Genomic DNA, 22,147 nt, shown 5'->3' with positions numbered 1-22,147 from the left:
TGACCAGAAAAATCCTCCAATATTTAACTTTTGTCTATATATATTGTCATGAAAAGAACTGAATAACAAAAAAGTTACATCTCGACCAAAACCCAAAACGTTCTTTATTCATGCGGCAACAATCACAATAACTCTTACCTTTGGAATCTGAATTCCAGTATTGTAAGCAAACAATCTCTCATAAGGTTTTTTAATGACTTGTTAGCCCTTAGATTTCTTCTATTTGCCTTACGTAGATGGCTTGTTTACTTCTTTTGGAATGGGATAAAAGATATTCCACCCATATATACTCTCAAAGGCTCCGGAATCTCTACACCGTCTTCCTTCTGATAGTTCTCCAGGATGCAACAAAGGGTCCTCTCTGTTGCGGTGAGGGTAGAGTTCAATAGGTGAACGTATTGTTTTGCCTGCTCGTTGCTCTGCAAACGAGTAGAAAACAATTATTAGAACATGAGAAACTTAAACAGAAATTTATTTTTATGAAACCACGAGGAAAAAAGAAAAGATCAATGTCTACTTCTATGCGATTTCAGTTTTGAAACCTTCAGAGTTCATTTTTCTCGGAGCCATATGAATGTACTTTTAACAGTTTTATAGATCAATGTGCATTTCGACTGGTTTATTAGTCGTTCAAAAGAATGACTGCCAAGGATGCTATATACTCCTGCCATTCATCTTTCCTCTTTAATCTATTGAATTTATTGTCTAAAATCCAAACTTCTATTCAAATTTTATCAAAACCGATATTTTATTCCAGGCATTCTAGATCCTCACGTCCAATTACACTTACCCTGCCCATTTCACAAAATGAAAAGGAATGCAAAAATGATTTGAAGGAATTCAATAACATAAACTGTCGATGAAATGGTAAAAGCTGTACAGAGGGGGCCTAAAAGAACGAATTCATTATTTGGAACTGGTCCGCTTAGATAACCACCTATATGCAAATTCAAGTTGATAGAGAACAAGGTCCAATAGCAACTGGTACTACCTACAATAAGTCGAGCCAATCAGGCACTATAGTTGCAACATAGTTCTATATCCTAACATCAATGAGAGTTGACCACCTTTGAGAACTTCAGACTGAAGCATGGCTCAAGGAAGCTCACGTTATCAAGAGATCACAAGAACTCCTTACAAGTAATGCAAATGGGAAGATAAAAAGGTAAGAGAAGGTGAAAATTACTTGAAATAGTAAAAAGGTAAGAGAAGGTGAAAACAACTATCTAATAAAGGGGGGTATCCTAGGAAAACCGTATAGCATTCTCCTAGGGCAGCTCAGTTATTCAGTCTTATGGTCATGCTTCTTGTTTCTTAGTCAGTGCTTCAACTTTATGGTGATTTTATATCTCTTCCTTTCTACTTTTAGAAAAAAGAACTTGTAATATCAAAAAGAACAATTTGATAAATAAATGTCTTTCAACATGTACGGTATTTTTTATTGCTTTCAATTAGGAAAGCAGCTTTTATAAATCCAACATGACTAAAGAAGATATATGAATAGCTACCTACACCCTAGCTACACAAAATGAAGGTTGAAGATGTTCAAGAGCAGCCTAGCTTTATTTGGAAGTCCATTTTGCGATTATAAGTTGTAACCTAAGCTTAGTGCCGCTGCATTTAGATATCATACAAAAGAAATTAAAGATTTAACTATTTTGAGAAATTGCTACAAGTATCTGAAAAAATGGATTATACTCGAGTCCATTAATTTCCTCTTAACAATGCTTATTTGTCCTCCTTTGTTTATCTATCTCCAAAGAGCATTTTATTTTGTATTAATCTACCCCCATGAATTCCCACTTTTCTTAATACTGATGTATCATGGTTTTACGATCTTAACCCGTTCAACCATCATCTCAACTCCCACATGATTTTAGTTACAAGATAATGAATTAAGACTTATACAAGGACACATACTAGAAAGTTCCCTATTCACAGCAAACCATTTGACTTATTCATTTTTCTCCCCATGTAGCAAAGTTCTTAAATTTTGCAGGCCAGGAATATGGAGGAACTATTAGCCACATATATATGGTAAACATGGAGGCATAATTTAACAAATGAAAGAAGGGACTGGGACTTACCTTTTTCTGTCCATATCGTATTTCTAATTTTCTTGATTGATAGTCTGTGCAATTTGAACAGGAGACCAACTCTCTGTATGCTTTGGAAGCAGGAAACCATGCTTCCAAATCATACTTTTTTGCAGCAGCATCATTCAAAGCACCAGTAACAATAGCCACAACTTGGTAGGGGATGTTAAGCTGTTTGAGGAGGAAACCGTTAGAACACTTGACGTTTACTTTATCATGTATATGAGCTTGATAACAGAGAATAAATGAGGTATTTCCATGTAATCAATCCACTTTTGGTTATCAAAAACTATTGTTTGTTTGTCTGAGATTGCATTTACCAATTACTAAAACTTGTGGCAGGTGCCACATAAATAGCAAGCAGTGTTCAATTGAAACCCATTATGCATTGTTTTGAAACCAAAATAAAAAAAAAGAACTAAAAGATAAACATTAAATATAAGCACATTCTAAGTTTCCAAGACAAGGATAACATACCATCTTGTAGAAATCCTCGGAGTTCTTGATCATTTCCTCAAGCATATCCCAAGAATCGTTGCCATTTGGGCTGGTAATACAAAATTGCTCCACTTTTTCAAATTGATGAACTCGGAAAATTCCCAAAGTATCGCGACCATGTGTACCAGCTTCTTTACGGAAACAAGATGAGTATCCAGCATACCTGGCAAAACAGTATAAAAGTAATGAGACTAAATAGAATTATAGTTTTATGCTACAGAGACAGAGAATTGCAGCTTAATTACTTGATCGGTAGCTGTGAAGGATGAATCCAATCATCTATATGATAAGCACATAGCGGTTGTTCAGCTGTAGCGATTAAATATTTGTCATCTCCTTCACCAGTCACCTATTAAAAACCAGGTCACTTATCCTCACATTTAAGATTAATTGAAGCACAAATAGAAGGCAATTACCAAATAGATGAAAAAGATTGTTTTACCAGTATTTTCAGTTGTAATGAATTCACGGGACAAAACGGAACTATAGAAATAAAGTGAAGTGGTATTTTAAGACACAATTATTCACCTTCTATAGGTCTTCATCAAATTTTGCTAACCGAGCACAGTTCATAATTATTAATTCATTGATAAAAGCAGAACTAATGAAATAAACTGAAGATTGATTTTTTTTAAACAACTGTTTCACCTTGTATAGCTCTTCATCAAATTGTGCTAGTTGAGCACATTTTGCCATGATGTCTTTCCTCATGAAAAAGGGAGTCTGCAAGGCTGTGTATTCTCTCTTTTGCAAGAAATCTAGCGCAAAATTGATCAATGCCTGATTAAGCCTCACACCATCACCTTTCAAATAGTAGCCTCTACCTCCGGCTACATTGGCACCTAATCATTTAAAGTAGATCACTATTAAAACAAATATTACATTGCATACGAAAACAAGTACCACATAACAATGACCAATCCACGAATCCTAGAAAACTTTTATAATATTTCAGTCAACAATGAAATGCGGAAAAAAAAAAAGAAACGCAAAAATTACATCTTTTTAGTATTTATAACGAGGCCACTGCTATGCACAAGAATTGATAAAATTATTTTTAAGAATTAAATATTTTTCATTAAATAAACAAATGCAAAGCCCAAGGCTTGAGTACCTTTCTTGGTATCAGCGATTCCCAGAAGCTCAACAAGCTCGACATGATTTTTCAATTTAGGCTCCATCCGTTTCTCACCCCACTCACGAATAACAGCATTATTAGCCTGATAAATGTAAGAAATTCAATGTATTAGCAACAATTAAATGATACGCATTCTACTAACAACAAAATAAACAAAACACCGCCACAAAACAGACCTCATCGTTACTAACAGGAACAGAATCATGCACCAAGTTTCCAACTTCTTCCAGCTTCTTATTCAAAGCAGACGCAGCCTCACTCACTTCTTTTTCCTTTTCACCAGTCAATTCTTTGTTCTCATTCGAAGGTTTAATCAGTTCACTCGCATCCGCCCCTGCCTTCATTTTTCATTTACATCAAAAAATGAACATCAAACAATTCATAATATTCCACTAAAGCATAAGTAAACTAATTTTCTTTGAAATATAACTAAACTAATTAACTGAGGGAAAAAAAAACTTACAATTTTCAGTTTAGCAATTTGTTTGTTGATCTTATTAAACTCTTTACGGAGATTATCGACCTCATATTGACCTGATAAAAACAAATAAGAATTAAACGAATCAAAGCAATGAACAAACTAAAATTAATTACTTAAGAATTGAAAAATTAAATGAAGCTAGATTTACGCTGTCTCCACTCCTTGTCGAGGAGAATGATCTCGTCAACGACATTAACATTAGCAAAACGACGGCGTTGTGATTCGCGGATGAGTTCAGGGTTATGGCCTTTGTCTTCTCTGAATAAGTTAATGTCCAACATTTCTTCTTCTGTCACTAAGCACGGAGCAGTTTGCCGCCTGTGGAGAAATTGTTACACGTCTTCGGCCGCCGGCGACTGAGGAAGCGGCGATGGTGTGTGAGTGCGAAGCTTTTGTTTGGCTACTTCGAGGTGCGGACGAAAAGGGACAAAAATAGAGATGACCGTAGGGTTTATCTATAACGGCGTCGTATGATGACTTTTTTCAAATAAATGTCTTTATATTTATAAAATAAATTTTTTAATAGGCTTAATGCCTTCAAAAACCACGACCTTTCATCCTCTTTTCAATTCTACCATAATATTGAAAAAATTTCAATTGTATCCCAGTTTGCATTTTTTTATTTTAATTGTACCCTAAAACATAAAATTGACCTTTATTTATTTGACAAAAGTTCAATTTTTTTAAAATATGGTCAATTTAATATAAAAAGTTAATCTAATAAAAAAATGGTCAATTATAGAATTTTTGCGAAATAAAAAAAGGTTAATTTTATGTTTTAGAGTACAATTGAAATAAAAATGCAAAATAGGGTAAAATTGACAGATTTACAAAGTCAGGATATGATTGAAAATGAAATGAAAGGTCAGGATTTTTTTAAGACATTAAACCTTTTTAATATACGTCTTTAACATATATTTTTTTCAATATTATGTCTTTACATTTTTTTTTTGTAATTGAGGGAGAGGGCGCTTGTGGGAGGAATTGAAGTTACGATCTTTACAGTTTGCTGTCCAGCATTCATATCATTTAAATTACAGCTCGTTAAAAATCTTTATATGTCCTGATTTTTTGTAATACCCCAAAATATTTTAAGATAATTACGTCGTGCCACGTGTCGTGATTTCCGATAAATTAAATTAAGGAGAATTTAATTTAATTATATCGGAAATTCAAGAATAAAATTTAATGAGTCAATTAGCGGGATTAAAGGAATTAATTTTGAAAATTTGGATGTGGATACATTTTGGGGCTAAATTGTAAATTTTGAAAAGTTTAGGGGCTAAAGTGCAAATTAGCCAATTAAGCCCGAAAATAGAAATTTGGAGGATTTTAGATGAAAATCTATATTTTAAGTTAGTATTATTTATTCGGAGATAAATAATACGTATTTGAATTAATAGAAAGATTAATTGAATAAGTTTTGGACTAAATTGAAACTTTTGAAAAGTTTCAAGGACCAAAGTGCAAATTAGCCGGTTATGTACTAAAACCCTTCAGATGAAGGAATGAAAGATCCAGAGTCTTCATTCTTCATCTCTTTCTCATTTCTCTCGCTCCGTTCCTTACGGTTCGTCGCGCGGTTTCCGTTTCTCGTCCGTTTCCGACGTTTTATAACTCCAAACGATCGTATTCTCGAGGCGAATCACGGTAAGCTTGACGTTTTACCGTTTCGTTGATTATATTTTGAGTTATATCGATTCAAAGTTTTAGGCCACGAAACGATTTTATCGTTTTATCGAGTATAGGATTGAGATATAGCGTTTTGAGCTCAGAATACGCGTTTTGGTTGAGTTTGGAGCGTTTTTACGTATATAGCAGGTCGGAAACCCCGGAAATCGATTCCGGGGGATCGTGCACGACAGTACACGATCGTGTACTTGTGGTACACGAACGTGTACCATCAAGGTACACGAACGTGTACCTCCCTGCACGAGCGTGCGCCCTTCGATTCTCGCACCCCGAACCTTCGTACCTCGATTGAATTAATGGAATTTACGTATTGAATCGGAAATCGAATAGTAGATAACCTAATGAGGTTATAAGAAGATTGAATTGGAAGTAATTGCGATCCGTAAACGAGTTTGATATCGTTTAATGGGATATGCGTGAGAAGCACGACGATTAATGAAAGTAAAATGTGTCGAATCTTGAGTCTAGAGTCAATCTTAGAATAGGATCCTGATGTGAGTCAAATGTTTTGAAATTGTTTTAGATCCAGCGAGGCAAGAAGGAGCTGGACCAGGAGTTCGGGAAGCTTGACGTTTCTAAAGCCCCGACGTATTTTTGGATAAGCGTTTTCAGTGAGTTTATATGATTTGCTTTTAAAGTATTTATTTAAGCAATTATTTTATATTGCTTATTAATTGAACCGCATGTTTTATATGTGAAACTTTTATACGAATTGCATATGCTTGATTTGAAACCAGTATTGATCCGATGGAACGTGCTACCTATTGGGCGACAATAGGACTGTGTGATCACCAGTTTTGATATGCCTCAGCTGGGAGCTGATGATGAACATGAAATTTACGATTGGGTTATGATTTCGATACGAGAGTGAACTCGGCTACAGTGTAGCCTGGAAGTCCCCGTATCTAGTGGCTGGGCCACCAGCGAGTTGGACTCGCAATTGATATTTATGATTGGGTTGATCGATTGATTATTAGTATGTTTGAAGATTAAGGTTTCAATCGGATCCTGTACTTGGCTGCATACGATTGATTATGATTTTATGTTTTATTTGAATACTTATTAGTAAATGTATGAACTCACTCAGTATATCCCAATATACTGACCCCTCACAGATTTCCTTTCAGGATAAAGACGCTTTGAAGCAACAGACTTCTATCCTACTCCCAAAAGTCTGTATTTTTTAGTATGTAAAGAAACAGTACTTTACTCTTAGAGTTGCAGTAGATAAGTATTTTGTCAGTCAGCTTGTATATAAAATTTTCTGTAAATATTACTTTAACGTTTTAAAGTTTTAAACGTTTTACGCTTGCTGCGTTATATATATTGTGACTGCCAGGGGATATGTGTGCATGGTACGTGCGCTTCTGCATGACACGTGTTTATGTATGTCATGCATGACGTTTATGTTTCGCGGAAAATTATTTTACGTTTTTAGGCTTGCTACGGGTTTCGGAGCAACCACTCCCATTCCCTAGCGCCGGTCTCGGCTCTAAGATTGGGTCGTGACATTTTTTTTAATATTCTGAAATTTTGATATTTAAAAATTCTACGCTTAAGTTAAATTTTATTAAATTATCATGTTTTTATTTCTTTGGACTGTATATTAGTGGTATAATATGTCTTTTATGTAATTTATTTTTATACATAAATATAACACAATAATTACCATATTTCAGCTAGTTAGCTAGACTATTTGTATGAATTTTTTTAGGTAAACTCAATTTACCGCATCATCTATGAACTAAGTGTATTTTCATAATTTCGTTTGTTATTTGCATACACTTTTAAATAATAATATTATAAGAATATCTTCATTTTAATGAGATGCTATGATATGATTGGTTTAGTCCACGGATGATGTGGTGGACTCAGTCTACCTAAAAATTTCTTCTATTTATATACTTAAATTAAACTTAACATTATTGTAAAATAAATTAAAAAATCAGGACACAATTATAAAAATTAAAAGATTAGTGTCTAGTTGGGATTTATATGAAGTTCAGGTGAGGCAAGAGATATATTTTTCTTTCCTCAAAATCCAGGAATTCATTCTCTCCATACGTTGTCGTTTGCTGCTAAGGTAGTCTCTGATATGCTTCCCTCTTCAAATTTCCAATTGAAAAAAAAAGTTGATAATTGAGTAACTTCACCTGCTTTCTTATTTTAATTGTTAAATTTCTAGGGTTTCAGTAATTAGAAGGTGAAAAAATGGCTCATAGGCTGTTAAGGGATCTTGAAGCTGATGGATGGGAACGCTCGGATTTTCCGATTATTTGCGAGTCTTGTCTCGGTGATAATCCGTATGTCCGTATGGTAAAATCTCAGCCCTTACATTTTTATTATGTTTTAACTTAATTATGAGAGCTTGTTTGATTTAATTACGTGGGTTTGTTAATTTTCTTTAGTGGGTTGTGTTTATTTATTGTAGACAAAAGCTGAATTTGATAAAGAATGCAAGATATGCACGCGGCCGTTTACAGTGTTTAGATGGAGACCTGGTAGGGATGCACGGTTTAAAAAGACTGAGATTTGTCAAACGTGTAGTAAGTTGAAAAATGTTTGTCAAGTTTGTCTTTTGGACCTTGAGTATGGTTTGCCTGTTCAAGTTCGAGATACGGCCCTTCATATTAACTCTAATGATTCCATTCCGAAAAGTGATGTTAATCGTGAGTACTTCGCTGAGGAGCATGACCGCAGGGTATGTTTTTTCTTTCGTAAAAGATACTACATATGTGTTCATGACACTGACAGTAATGTAAATTGCGTAGTGTTTTGTGTGTATCAATGTATCTTACTAAGGCGTTGTTGTATAGAGTGCAATAGACAAGTATGATGCATTGCTTGTAGCTGTAGATTACGACAAAGTTAATTACCTTAATCTGTTAATTGGGCTATGTTTTTTACAATTATGCCTTTATCTTCAAAGAACATTGCTTGCAATTGGAAACTGTGTAGGCCAATCAATGCAGTTGTAGGTTGATTTGAATAAAACAGTAGCAGTAGTAGTATATGTTCTGTACCTGAATTTCTTTGATTATTTGACCTGGTGCTGACTGCTTTGGTTAATGCAATGATGCTTTTGATTTAGAAATTTGCTGTCCAATTGACTTTGTTTGAAGGAGAATCTGACATTGATCATTGTAAAGTTTATTTCATTTACATGTTCTATTGTCCGTGTTAATTTGACATCTATTATTGCTCAATGCAGGCGAGAGCTGGTCTAGATTATGAATCTTCATATGGAAAGGTGCAAGCAAGTGATACAATTTTGAAGCTTCAAAGAACAACACCGTACTACAAAAGAAACAGAGCACATGTTTGTAGTTTTTATGTACGAGGTGAATGCACACGAGGTGCTGAATGCCCTTATAGACACGAGATGCCTATCACTGGGGAGCTATCACAGCAGAATATAAAAGACCGTTATTATGGGTAAGTTAAATGGATAATTTCTTTTCTTTCAGTATGTTTTTGTCTTACTTGGGATAACTTTCTTTTATTATGAGCTAATATTTATGTGCTTATTCCTGGTTCTAGTTTCCATTTTCATTTTTTTGCTGAATTTCTGAAGCCTACAGTTTTCACGATGCGCCTCTTATAGTCCTCTCATTTCATGCTACACTGATTATTTAGCATTTAGGATTGGTAAAGCTTCTAGAATTATTCATATGCCTGGATAGTTTGCTCGCTTGTAATTCTAGAAGGAAAAGGAAAAGAACTTGAGTAAATTCTGTTATCTTTACTACCAATCGTAGTCCAAGTACTTTCTAGATCGTCCATGACAGTCCATGACAGACTTGTTTTATCTTTAAGATGAAGAATCTTACAGGTTTTAATCTGATGTTGCATAGTATTTTTTGACATTGCTGACTCTCATTTATGTGCTACATGAGTTAGAAATGAGAATTTGCATATTTCTTGACGAGAATCTGCAAAATCCTTCCTCCAAGATTGCCTGTTTATGTAAAAATCCATCTGTGTATTTGTTTGTGTTTCTGAACCGTGAATTTGTTTGTTTTTGTCGAATCGATGTAATCAAAATGTTGCCTTTTTACTTGTTATTCTTCTTGAGTTTTTGTTGTTTTTGAGAACATCAAGGTGTGTTGGTTTTGTCAAACATTAATTTAATAGGTCAAAGAATTGATTGAATGCGATGAGCCTGAGCAATGTGGCTTTAGTTGATAGAACTTCAATGATTTGGATTATTAACTTTATTATGTGCATATAAAATATGATCCTACATGCTAGAGTTAATAATACCATAACTAGAAAGTCACCTAGCAGTTTGATACCGTGAATCGATTTATTATTTGATTCTGGTATTAAAATCTCTATGATTGAAAAGTCTAGAGTCTGATCTTTGACAAGCCTGTTTAATTAATTAAATTATTTGAGCATAAGATAAAGTGAGTTTGTGCTAATTGATGCTTCAAGTTCAGTGCATGTGTGTGTAAAAAGTTAATAAAACCATAGTTGGAGTCTCATCTGACAACTTGGAACTTTGAGTTATTTGGTTGTTTGATGCTACCGTTATAAGGGTCGTGCTAATGCACAATTGCATCCATAAACCTGTTTGCCTGTTTGCTGAACCTTGTGCCTCATCAGATAGGCATCAACTGGTATTCATATATGTAACAACTATTTTCCTCATATATTTTTTTTCAAATATCTGCAGAGTTAATGATCCAGTGGCTTTGAAATTACTTAACAAGGCTGGAGAAATGCCTTCGCTGGAACCACCTGAGGATGAAGGCATCAAGACCCTCTACGTGGGCGGCCTTGATGCGAGGATCACTGAGCAGGATTTGAGGGATAACTTCTACGCACATGGCGAGATTGAATCAATTAAAATGGTGCCTCAACGAGCAATTGCTTTTGTAACCTACACAACCAGAGAGGGTGCAGAAAAGGCTGCAGAAGAGCTATCTAACAAGTTGGTTATTAAGGGTTTGAGGCTGAAGCTAATGTGGGGCAGGCCCCAAGCCCCGAGACCTGAATTAGAAGGTACAGAAGAAGCAAGGCAAGCCGCCTTGGCTCTCGGCGGAATGCTGCCGCGAGCTGTTATATCTCAACAACAGAACCAATTACTTCCACCTGGGACTCAGGACCAACCTCCTCAACCTATGCACTACTTTAATATTCCGCCACCCCCACAGCCGGAAAGAGCTTATTATCCATCGATGGATCCTCAAAGAATGGGTGCACTTGTTCCGTCGCAGGATGGACCTCCAACTGGGCCGACAGTATCTGGGGAGAACAGAAATGCGATGGAGAGGCAGCAAGGTCATTATCCTTATCAAGGTATGCCATTGCCGCCACCTCCTGGGCAACAATATCAGCAGCAACAGCAGCATTACCCTCCATATGGATATATGCGACCGATGCCACCTTATCAGCAGTACCCACCATATAACTCTGCAGCTCCTCCACCACCACCTGCTCAAGGTATCCATCAGCATCAGCATCAGCATCAGCATCAGAATCCGAGGCCGCCGCCGCCACCACCTAGGGCTGACCTAGCAGCTTCTTCAAGCTCCGGACCTCCACCTTCAGGACCTCCACCTTCAGGCCCCGGACCATCAGCTTCATCCAGTTCATGAAACCCGGGTGTCAATGAGATTTTGTGTTTTTACTTGGGATTGTAATTGCGTTTGACATGCACCCTAATATATGAAGTTGGATAAATTCATAAAATCAGGAGGCGTATTTCATTACTTTTTGTCATCAAAATTATGATCCTATGGATAAATAGAGTTAATTTTTGGCTGAACTATTTAGATGTACATCTTTCTTTCAAGGTTGATGTTGTTCCTGTAATTGCTCAACATCGGTTATTGTTTCTGTAACTTAATCGAATTTAAACTAAGAAATGTGAAGCACTGGTGGTGGTTAAACTGTGGCCACGTCTAGGTTTAGGAGTGTGCATTTAATTCAAATCAAATTGAATCAAACTGGAATTCTCCTTTTGCCAAAGAACTAAAATTTTGAAAAAGTATTTACAAACTAAATTGAAATTAACTGGTCAGTTTGGTTGGTTTGATTCGATTTTAGTAAATTTCTAAACGGAACCGAATATCCGATTTTTTTACAATTTATAACAGAACTAGCTTGATTCAGTTTGTTGGTTTCGGTCGATTTTGCGTACATAAAATTAGTTTACATATTTTTGAAAACAAATAAGATTTTAAATTATTAGTTGAACTACTTCCAAAGTGTACATTTTAAATACAAAAATTTCATCTCCATGACACTTGAACGTGTCCAATTAAACACACATTTAACCAAAGGGACTTTTAGAAAAATATCTAAAAGAACTTATAAATTTAGGGGAAATTAATAGTTAAATCCTAAATAATTATAAAAAATACTTCACATTTTGAAAATATTATAAAATTAACATTACTACCTTCATATCCGGTTTGTAACCTATAAAATAAGATAGAAGCTAACCGGACGGTTAACTACCCGATACAAATAGCGCCCACTTCTATTTATGAGCTATCGTAGTTCTTAAATGTTGTTTTCTTTTTATTAGCGTCCGTGTCTCTGGAAGTTTCTTTTCGCTCTTGTTATTCAATTCCTGCTATGCGTAAGAACTCAAAAAGAATTGAAGCATCCGAGTAAGTTCCTGAATTTTCAATTGCAAATCAGTCAATTTGATTTTGTCGCAGTTCAATTACTACTGTAAACTCATATGTTCTTGATTTCTTTAAAAATTATCTGTTCAATATTATTTGTTTGATGCTAGAATTAAGTGAAATATGTATATTTTTACATTGCTATTGATATTATAATTTAAATCACATTTTTATGACTTCAGTTATACTTGCAACATCAGCTTAGGATTATTCAATGTTTTTTTTACTGAGTTTGTTATTTCTAGGGTTTATTAGTAAGCCAGAGCTTGTTCATGACTATACTTCAAAATTTATTATTGGTTTGTTTGGTTTAACAGCTGAATTGGCTTATAGTCGATCACACTACAACGCCTCTTTTCGATGGTGAAGGGTCAAGCAGTTTCTGTGAAAGATACCGTTCACAAATTGCAGCTTTGTCTTCTTGAGGGCATAAAAAATGAAGACCAGCTATTTGCAGCTGGATCTTTAATGTCCCGTAGTGACTATGAAGACGTTGTTAGTGAGCGTTCTATATCTAACCTCTGTGGTTATCCACTTTGCAACAACTCTCTGCCATCAGATCGTCCTCACAAGGGTCGGTATCGCATTTCATTGAAGGAACACAGGGTTTATGATCTACATGAAACGTATATGTATTGCTCTTCTGGTTGCCTTGTTAATAGTCAAGCTTTTGGTGGGAGCTTACAAGAAGAGAGATGCTCAGTTTTAAATCCAGTCAAACTTAATGCGATTCATAGGATGTTTGATAACTTGAGTTTAGATTCTGAGCTATTAGGAAAAAATGGAGACCTAGGAATCTCTAATTTGAAGATTCAGGAGAAGTCAGAAATTAATGTTGGGGAAGTATCTTTGGAAGGTGAATCAAATGCAATTGAAGGCTATGTTCCACAGAGAGATCGTGTTCCAAATCCTTCTCGAAAAAATCGTAAAGAAGGTTATTATTAATTTTCAGTTTTGTATTAATTCTTGCTACTCTTGAAACATGTTTGCCCATATCATACTCTTTGGAGGTCAATTGTTTTTTTATTTTGACAAGCTTGCTTCTTTAATATCTTGTTGAATCAATCTTTAGCTCAGGTTGCACATTTGTAGGATTGGTAGATTCTTCACATCTGCTGCATATAGTTCAAAAAATAGATAAATTTTGATTTTACTAAGCCATATAGCTGTAAGAATAAAAAGGAAACCTTACACATTGTTTCTTGTCCTTCTAAATTTCTATTGGATCCTAAAAGGCGGAATCTGACAATGATATTTTCTTTTCTTAGGGATCCCTTTTGTAACTTCTCTTCCATCTTTTGTTTTGTCAGCAACCTCATTGTACATCAAATCTAGGAGATTTCCATGCTGAACTTGTTGATATTGCGAACTACATGGCTATTTCAGAATTTTTTGTTTGATGGTTCTCTTTTAATATTAGTGAGGTTTTTATCCTTTCTTTATACCTTTTTGATTTGCTGATTATGATCTTTCATAATCATGTTGTCGTGAGCTACCTAAATTAGCTTCATGAAATGTTGCAGGGTCAAAAGCTATTTGTACCAAACCAGTCAGTCAAAGGGATGATTTCTTCAGTGACATGGACTTCACTAGCACTATAATAACTAGTGATGAGTATAGCATTGCAAAAGCCCCATCCAGCTTAACAAGCTCAGTCTCTGGTGTTAAATTACAAGAGAAAACTGCAAAAGAAAGTAAAAAAGGCTTAAAGGATAAATCATCTTCTCCTGGAAAGCAGGACCCTAAGACATCAAAAAAATTAAAAGGGGGAAGAACTAAAAAGGTCTTAAAAGAACGACATAGCAGTCAAGACCTACCTTCATCTTCAGATTGTACTCCTGAAGTTGAAGAAATATCTCAAGCCTTGAAAGCTGCAAATTTGAGTGAATCGGTCCTCAAACCCTCTCTTAAATCTTCTGCTGCTAAGAAATCTAATTGCTCCGTTACTTGGGCTGATGAGGAAGCTGATAATGCTGGAAGCAGAAATCTTTGCGAGGTTAGAGAAATTGAAAAGACAAATACATATTGTGGCATACCAGAGAGTATGGAAATAGGAGATGATGATAACATGTTGCGCTTTGAATCAGCCGAAACATGTGCCTTAGCATTGAGTCTGGCAGCTGAAGCTGTTGCATCCGGAGATGCTGTTGCAAATGACGCCCGTAAGTTTTATGCAATTATTTTTGCTTAAATACAAATCTGAATTTGTTCCACTGTGAGGTTTTGATGAATTACACCTACATTTTTTTTTTGAAGCCACTGAATGAATATCTCGACTTCTTAATGGCACAACACATAAGTTCAGGGTATTGAAATCTAGGAGATTTTAGCGCTAGTCCTTGTATTTTAAAATCTGATTCATGTAAATTTGTAAGGTGGAATATGCTTCAGTCCCTAAGGGTTGTATATGAACAAAAACAAGAGTTGTTCTAGAAGTTTCTATGTTAGTAAATGTTTCCATTCTATTCTAATTGAATGAGCTAGGGGACACATTTCTTAGAGAAAGTGCATTTTAAAGGAAATTCTTAGGTTTGACTTGTGAGGAGAATGATTTAAGATGATTTGGAAGTCTTATACTTGTGGAATAAAATCATGCAAATTAGAACTGAAAATTACATATAGCCTATCATAATTAACTTGGGATTAAGGATTAGTTGAGTAGTTGTGTTTGGCAATTTCCATATGAAACCAATGTTTTGCTGGACATAATTTAAAATTTTGATTAAGATTTGTTCTTGCTCATTTTCTTTTATATGTATGTCCAGTGTCTGAAGCTGGGTTAATTGTATTACCTCCTCCACATGATTTTGGTCAAGGGGTTAACATGGAGAACACTGATATGCTTGAACAAGAACCTGCTTCTCTCAAGTGGCCAACAAAACCAGGGATTCCACATTCAGATTTCTTTGACCTTGAGGATTCATGGTATGAAGCTCCACCAGAAGGATTCACCTTATCGGTAAGTAATGGAGTTCAAATCTCTGTCGCGTTTATTTTATATTTATTATTTATATTGTCTCTCATTTTCAGTTATCCCCTTTTGCAACAATGTGGATGGCACTTTTTGCATGGGTTACTTCATCTTCCTTGGCTTATATATATGGGAGAGATGAAGGTTCCCATGAAGATTATTCATCTGTTAATGGGAGGGAATACCCTAAGAAGATTGTTTTGAGAGATGGTCGTTCTTCTGAAATCAGGCTGACAGCTGGGAGTTGTCTTGCACGTGTTTTTCCTGCAGTCGTTGCTGATCACAGGCTATCAGTACCAGTATCTACACTGGAGCAAGGAGCGGTACTTATTCGGGAACTTTTTATTTTATTGCAATATGAATTATGTTAATGTACTTGAAATAATACCCTAATTTATACTCTCTTCATCCCATTTAGGAAGTCCCTTTGTCATTTTATGCATATATTAAGAAGACATAAATTATATCTGTTTTTCTTGTTTTACCTTTATTAATTGTGCTTTGGAATTACACATATCATTAATTGTCTGATAAAATATGTTTAACCATTAAAAAAGGAAAATTGTGCTAAAAGATACAATGTAACTTTTTAAGTGGGACATAAAAAAAATATGCAAAGGGATTTTCTAAATGGGATGGAAGAGTAGTTATTTAGGAAAAAATATTCGTCTTGGTTGTAACATCAAGATTTTAATAAGCTAGTTTTTCATTATTGTTGGACCTTAGTTTAACCATGTATAGCTAGAACTGGATCCAAATAGAACATCTGTGAAGCAAATGAATAATGCCTTCATGCTCCAAGTGTGAGCAACTAGTGTCTTATATTCAAATTAAAAGTTAATTGTCTAAAATCTTTTTGCTACGCTAATTTAAATCGGCAAGGGAGCTTAGTTGGTGAACTGTCATACTTGTTCTTTTACTATTATTTAATTTTGGGAAAATGAAATTGGTTTTAAGTAAGATAGAGCCTGAAAATTTTATGTGTGGCACATAAACTGAGGAGAAATAATTGTTTTTGACTCTGATATGGCGTAAAACATGTTCAATGTAGGGGCACTTGTTGGACACAATGTCCTTTGTTGATGCACTTCCCGCATTTAAAATGAAACAATGGCAGGTCATTGCTTTTCTCTTCATTGAGGCTCTCTCTGTATGTAGGATTCCTTCACTTGCTCCTTACATGACTAATAGAAGGATGGTGCTTAACCAGGTGAGACCCTGTATATACGTTGTCTATTTACTGTTTTTCCTGTCATTCATTTGAGAAGCATGTAATATGAAGCGAACTGTGCATGAATTTGGCTTATCTAAGATCTCTGGTTTAATCTCGTGCAAAGTAATTTAGGTGATGTCAAAATTCAATCATGACTGTTGGGTATAGTTGCAAGCATAGTTGTCAAATTGAGTTTCAAATCGAGAATTGAAATACTTAATTGGAGAATCAAATTAAATTGTAAGATTCTATCCATATTTGTATTATTAGCTAAAAAATATATACTCGCGTAAACTATATATTTTTAAAATTTGAATCTACATTATTAAACTAGAAAGACCTAATGATTAATTAAATTGAATCTTTTCTTACTTCCAGTTACAACCAAACTTTTTAATTAGTATAATTATATCTAAATTTCAAAAGAAGTTCATAATTGTGTCCTAAATTGAGGCGGGTGTGTGTCAATCCTTACGTGTAAACGCTGTATGGAGTTGACGAGGGATGGAGGCAATGATGTGAAAAGGTTTGTTGGGGTGGAAATTGAAACGTTTGTGATTTTATCCAATACCCAAATTTTTCCTTTGTTGTTTTCCTTTCCCATCATGCTACTAGTTCCGAGGATTTATAAGATATCATCAACTCAAAATCAGTATCGTATATATGTTAATATCTTGTTTTCTCTTGTTGCTTGTTCAAAGTCCACCATCATCTTCAAAACATTCATTGATATAGTCATCGATGAATTATCTTGAGGTAATCTAGGATCTTAAACTTCGGTGATCTATCCATCATCGGATTTCATATAACACAAACAAAAAAGATCATATCTCTCACCTCTGGCTTCCCTTTTTGTTTATGTTTACTCATGTTGAATATGATATTTCAAAAACACAAGCATTTTATCTTTGTTGTTCCAAAAATCGATTTCCCTATTAGGAATGGACATGCTCAAACTCAAATGTTCTCCAATTTCTTTCACATCATGCAGCATCATTACATGTGAGACTTAAGACCCATATAAAAACACTTTGAAGTTCTTTACATTCTTTTGTCTAGCTTTTCCACCATAATTTTTTTTTTTAGAAAAAAGAACTAATTGAAATTATTTTTAAAAATTAACTTTATAATAGTCATATTAGCGATTACAAAACAGAAATTGTTTCAACTACCCAAGAGAATTAAACTTTGATTTTGTTTGAATATAACTGTGATAATAGGGACTGTTTGGTCGCAATTGTTAAAAGATATGTCTTCTTAGTATTCTGCTCTAATCCCCTTCTTTGACCTAAATTGATATCTTCAATAACATAACCTTTAAAGAAAGGAACAATACCATGTGGAATTTTTTCCTTTCTGTTTTCAAGATGCAAGAATTAGTTGATATAAGGCAGCAGACACCGAAACTTTTGTTCATACATAAAACTACAACGAACTTTCCTTCTCGATTACCTCTCTCCAAAACATTGCATATTCCAATATTTCTTGTTAGCTGTGATTCATAGTTACCCTATCCACTCTTAAGATTTTGTTAGATGTTTATCTGCAAATTTAAGGCAGTATTGGCATTTGATATATTAGTGTCGCTTTACGTGTTCCACACATGGCTTGTAGTGTGACTCGTCAAATAATAATAATTATATTTATTATAAATTATGAAAATTATTTTTATGTTTAATTAATAATTATTTCTATAATTATAAATTATATATTTAATTATAAAATATCAAATAATTGTTAGTTAATTAGGAATACTTTATCTTATGTATAGAGAATATAAATAAAAAATATATCAAAAAAAAAATTCAATAGTAATTTATAAGAAGTAGTTTATCTTAATTTGAATTTTAAATGATTAAATAATAATTAAAATAACAATTATTAAATCTTTAAAGTATTCTATTTTAGTTAGTACTCTAGACAATTATCTTGACATAGTATTCTAAGTAGTTTATTATAATTAGTACTTAACTCTAATAATTATCTCAATAGTTTTTTATTTAATAATTATATTTTATAAAGATAAAAGGGTATTAACATAAATGTGTCTGCCAATATATAGGCCATACTATTATCATTGATTGCGTAGGAAACAACTTTGATAGTTGTGCATCATATTAAGGAGAAATTTGTACATATATTTTGTCCAGCAAATCAGCTGAGACAAAGCCAATGATATTGTAACACATCAACAAAATAATGTCAATAATGTAATGTAGTTAGTTAAAAAATTTATACATTCAACGATGTGTTGTAATATTATTGATTTTGTCCACGGATGATGACATGGTGAATAAAGTTATTGTAAATATTTTTCCAGATTGAGATGTTACGATGTGACGATATGGGAATTTATTAGCCCTTACAAGAAAATCTAAGAACATGACTGGATTACCGACTATCTTACTGCAATTCGTAAGCTTAATAGGAGTAGATCCTTGCAGAACCAAACTGCTCATTTACTTAATGATATTCATTGCCTTAAGGGTCATGATACTTATATTTGTTTTGTTAAACAGTCTGCAAATGCAGTAGGCTAGTAGCCAATGTTTTAGCTGCTTATATTAGCTCTAGAGAGTCTGTATGGATGCATAGACTTCCTGTGTATGCTTTGAGCCAACACCTTCATGATGTATCTATTTCTCATTTATAAAACTTTACTTTTCACACTAAAAAAAAAAAAAACATGACTGGCTTTGTTGTTGGCCAAATAGGTGTTGGCTGGTGCCCGAATAAGCGCAGAAGAGTATGACGTTATGAAGGATCTTCTGATGCCTCTTGGCCGAGACCCTGAAGCACGAGGTGGAGCATAGTGTTTCAAATACATATCAGTCCAATGTTATGGATGGAAGTCGAAAACGTGAACTGTGGTTCTCTGGAAAAATATAGGTTTCATGAGTTTAGTCCTAGACATCAATTTTGATACTTGTGATAGAAAAAAAAGATGTCTTTAAATCATATGTATTGATTCCCACTCTTTCTTTCTTCATTTGTTGTTATTATAGTTTCTGGGTTTTGGTGATTCTGATTGCAACTTTTTATTTGTTCAAGACATTGGATATATGTTAGATAGTTAGCTAGCTTTTATGCTGTTGTTAAGGAAGCGTTTAGATTGTGATCCCATAACTAACAAACAACTCCTAAGAATTTCGTAATTTTTTGTGATTTTGTTTGCTACTTTCATCTGGGTATTGTTTGTTGAAAACATTGCATATATGCTAGTTAGCTTTATGTTGTTGTTGTTGTTAAGGAAACATTTAGATTGTGATCCCATAACGAACAACTCCTAAGAAGAATTTAATACAATATTAAGTGCGAGAAACCCAACAGAAATATCTATGGGTTTCAAGGCAACACGGAAATCCATGGGAAAAGGCTATCGCTTGGTCCCTCCAACATTGTCCTCCGCAGCTGTGAGCTCAAGAATACCGCTTGGGCAATTGGTGTTGCAGTATATTGCCCTGACAAGACTGTAAAAGTCTTCGTAAAAGGTGCTGATACATCCATGTTTAGTGTGGCGGGATAGATCTGTATATATGAATGTGATACGTGCAACTGAAGCCAATCTTTACAATTACTCTTTAATGCGTTTGAGAACTCTTGTTATTGGGATGCATGAATTGAGCGAGTCAGAATTTGAGCAGTTGCGCTGCTCCTTTGAAGCAGCTAGCAATAAAAGGTTGCTAGCAGTGTGGAGAGTGTCTCAGCATGCTTGGTTCTTCTGCCATCGAAGATAAGTTGCAACAAGGTGTACCAGAAGCCATAGAATGTCTTGGGTCAGCAGAAATTAAAGTATGGGTTTCGACTGGGGACAAGCAAGAAACTTCCATATCAATTGGTTACTCTTCAAAACCGTTGACTAATAGAATGACCCAGATTATAATCAACAGCAAGTCTAAGGAGTCATGTAGACAGAGTTTACAGGATGCTTTGATAATGTACACCACCGCTGCTGCTGTAAGCCAAGTGGTCTTGATTATTGATGGTACCAGTCTAGTTTATATACTTGACACTGAACTTGAAGAAGAGGTAATATATAACGTCTTAGCTCATGTTTCGCTCTTTTCACATTCCTGCATGCATCTGCTGATTTTGGCATTTTGCAGCTATTTAAATTAGCCAGTAAATTCTCTGTGGTACTCCGCTGCCGAGTAGCACCATTGCAAAAGGCTGGAATTGTTTCCCTTGTGAAGAACAGAACAGCTGACATGACGCTGTCTATTGGAGATGGTGACTTTCTCTTGCTTTGCAATTGCTTTAAACCAGAATTTTATGCTTCTAGGCAAATAACAAACACTTTGGGAAGCATAAGGATATTACAAAAGTATATTTTATTTTCTATTGTTGGTTTTCTATGCTAATCTGGTTGTGAATAGGTGCTAATGATGTTTCAATGATCAGAATGGCTGATGTTGGAGTTGGCATCAGTGGAAAACAAGGTCGGCAAGCTATAATGCCATCAGACTTTGCAATGAGGCAGTTTGAGATTCTTAGTTCCATTGGTCCATGGGCATTGGAATTACCAGCGGACGGCATACATGATAGTATGATACTGAATAATTTTTACAGGAAATTTATATTTGTTCTTGTTTTATTTTGGTGAGTGTTCATTTTCTTTTCTTATGCCTAATATATTTTACACAGAAGAGTCAGGCATTGAATTTGAATGCTAATTGCTGAATTCTAACCGACTCTGAACTTTAACGCTTGTTGTTATGAGATTGAATTGCTGTATTCTATCATCCGTTTTTTGCAGGTACGTGCTCTTTACAAGTTTCGTGTTGACAACCGCAATCAACGAGTGGAGCAGTATGCTGTATTCTATTTTTTATACTTCGGTGTCAACCATTGTTGTTGGTATTCCTGATAAGGACCTAAGTAGACGGAGTCTTGAGAAGTATTACCAGCTGTATGGAGGTGGGCAGAGACAAGAGAGCTATAACTCTTGTAAACTGTTTTGTTTATGCTTGCTTGCTATAATTGTCGCAGCTCTAGTTCCACGATTTTTCGTAAAATTAATTCATCAATACGCAATGCTGTCTGATATTTAGATTACAAGAGAATATTAATCTTATAAATATGAAAAAATTGTCATTTTTGTTGTTTATCTTCTTATACAGTTGAGTGTAAATTTAGGGGACCAAATAGAACATTAGTTACACAAATTCTTTTGTTTGATAAAGTTATACAAATTCATACAATTCTCAACTTCGACTATATCTCTTGTCCACAATGTTAAAATATTTTAATTTTAATTTTTATAAGGCCTAATGCCTTAAAATCTCCCGACCTTTTAGCCCCTTTTCAATTCTATCCTGACGTTGAAAATTTATCAATTTTACCCTATTTTGCATTTTTACGTTTCAATTGTACCCTGAAATATTAAATTAATGTATTTTTCATTTGGAAAGTTTTTA

At 34.5% G+C, this 22,147-nt stretch overlaps 3 protein-coding genes and 1 pseudogene across 3 annotated transcripts; 3 read left to right on the top strand and 1 right to left on the bottom strand.

Annotated features, from left to right (window-relative positions):
- On the bottom strand, positions 1–4,682 carry LOC126688061 (serine--tRNA ligase-like). Its single transcript, XM_050382629.2, has 9 exons — positions 4,362–4,682; positions 4,196–4,266; positions 3,909–4,070; positions 3,709–3,814; positions 3,243–3,436; positions 2,840–2,943; positions 2,574–2,757; positions 2,088–2,267; positions 1–419 (listed from the first exon to the last, which is right to left on the bottom strand). The coding sequence occupies exons 1-9, from the start codon at positions 4,492–4,494 to the stop codon at positions 246–248; spliced, it is 1,308 nt and encodes a 435-aa protein (XP_050238586.1). The 5' UTR covers positions 4,495–4,682; the 3' UTR covers positions 1–245.
- A 3,201-nt stretch (positions 4,683–7,883) lies between these two features.
- Positions 7,884–11,678, top strand: LOC126688176 (zinc finger CCCH domain-containing protein 49). The gene is made up of 5 exons (XM_050382784.2): positions 7,884–7,988; positions 8,091–8,221; positions 8,337–8,606; positions 9,117–9,340; positions 10,584–11,678. Exons 2-5 carry the CDS (start codon positions 8,117–8,119, stop codon positions 11,506–11,508), a joined length of 1,524 nt encoding a protein of 507 aa, XP_050238741.1. The 5' UTR covers positions 7,884–7,988; positions 8,091–8,116; the 3' UTR covers positions 11,509–11,678.
- A 675-nt stretch (positions 11,679–12,353) lies between these two features.
- LOC126686808 (putative RNA polymerase II subunit B1 CTD phosphatase RPAP2 homolog) lies at positions 12,354–19,833 on the top strand. The gene is made up of 7 exons (XM_050381054.2): positions 12,354–12,528; positions 12,864–13,480; positions 14,070–14,708; positions 15,312–15,505; positions 15,577–15,840; positions 16,569–16,727; positions 19,445–19,833. Exons 2-7 carry the CDS (start codon positions 12,907–12,909, stop codon positions 19,541–19,543), a joined length of 1,929 nt encoding a protein of 642 aa, XP_050237011.1. The 5' UTR covers positions 12,354–12,528; positions 12,864–12,906; the 3' UTR covers positions 19,544–19,833.
- Positions 19,834–20,031: 198 nt separating this feature from the next.
- LOC126686809 (phospholipid-transporting ATPase 1-like) lies at positions 20,032–21,837 on the top strand (annotated as a pseudogene).
- The last annotated feature ends 310 nt before the right edge of the window (positions 21,838–22,147 follow it).

Source organism: Mercurialis annua, linkage group LG6, assembly GCF_937616625.2.
Source record: "Mercurialis annua linkage group LG6, ddMerAnnu1.2, whole genome shotgun sequence".
NCBI classification, from domain to species: Eukaryota; Viridiplantae; Streptophyta; class Magnoliopsida; order Malpighiales; family Euphorbiaceae; genus Mercurialis; species Mercurialis annua.
Note: the sequence above shows the minus strand (reverse complement) of the source record. Positions and strands in the feature narration are given on the sequence as shown.

What these genes read in the sequence shown, in the direction of transcription:
- LOC126688061 (XM_050382629.2), bottom strand. Translation starts at nt 4,494, where the DNA reads ATGTTGGACATTAACTTATTCAGAGAAGACAAAGGCCATAACCCTGAA. An exon ending in TTGATGAAGAGCTATACAAG is followed by an intron (nt 2,944 to 3,242) that starts GTGAAACAGTTG and finishes GGTTTTTAATAG; the next exon opens with GTGACTGGTGAAGGAGATGA. An exon ending in TACGATATGGACAGAAAAAG is followed by an intron (nt 420 to 2,087) that starts GTAAGTCCCAGT and finishes ACTCGTTTGCAG; the next exon opens with AGCAACGAGCAGGCAAAACA.
- LOC126688176 (XM_050382784.2), top strand. Translation starts at nt 8,117, where the DNA reads ATGGCTCATAGGCTGTTAAGGGATCTTGAAGCTGATGGATGGGAACGC. An exon ending in ATAATCCGTATGTCCGTATG is followed by an intron (nt 8,222 to 8,336) that starts GTAAAATCTCAG and finishes TATTTATTGTAG; the next exon opens with ACAAAAGCTGAATTTGATAA. An exon ending in CTGAGGAGCATGACCGCAGG is followed by an intron (nt 8,607 to 9,116) that starts GTATGTTTTTTC and finishes TGCTCAATGCAG; the next exon opens with GCGAGAGCTGGTCTAGATTA.
- LOC126686808 (XM_050381054.2), top strand. Translation starts at nt 12,907, where the DNA reads ATGGTGAAGGGTCAAGCAGTTTCTGTGAAAGATACCGTTCACAAATTG. An exon ending in CAGAAGGATTCACCTTATCG is followed by an intron (nt 15,506 to 15,576) that starts GTAAGTAATGGA and finishes TCTCATTTTCAG; the next exon opens with TTATCCCCTTTTGCAACAAT. An exon ending in GAAGGATGGTGCTTAACCAG is followed by an intron (nt 16,728 to 19,444) that starts GTGAGACCCTGT and finishes TTGGCCAAATAG; the next exon opens with GTGTTGGCTGGTGCCCGAAT.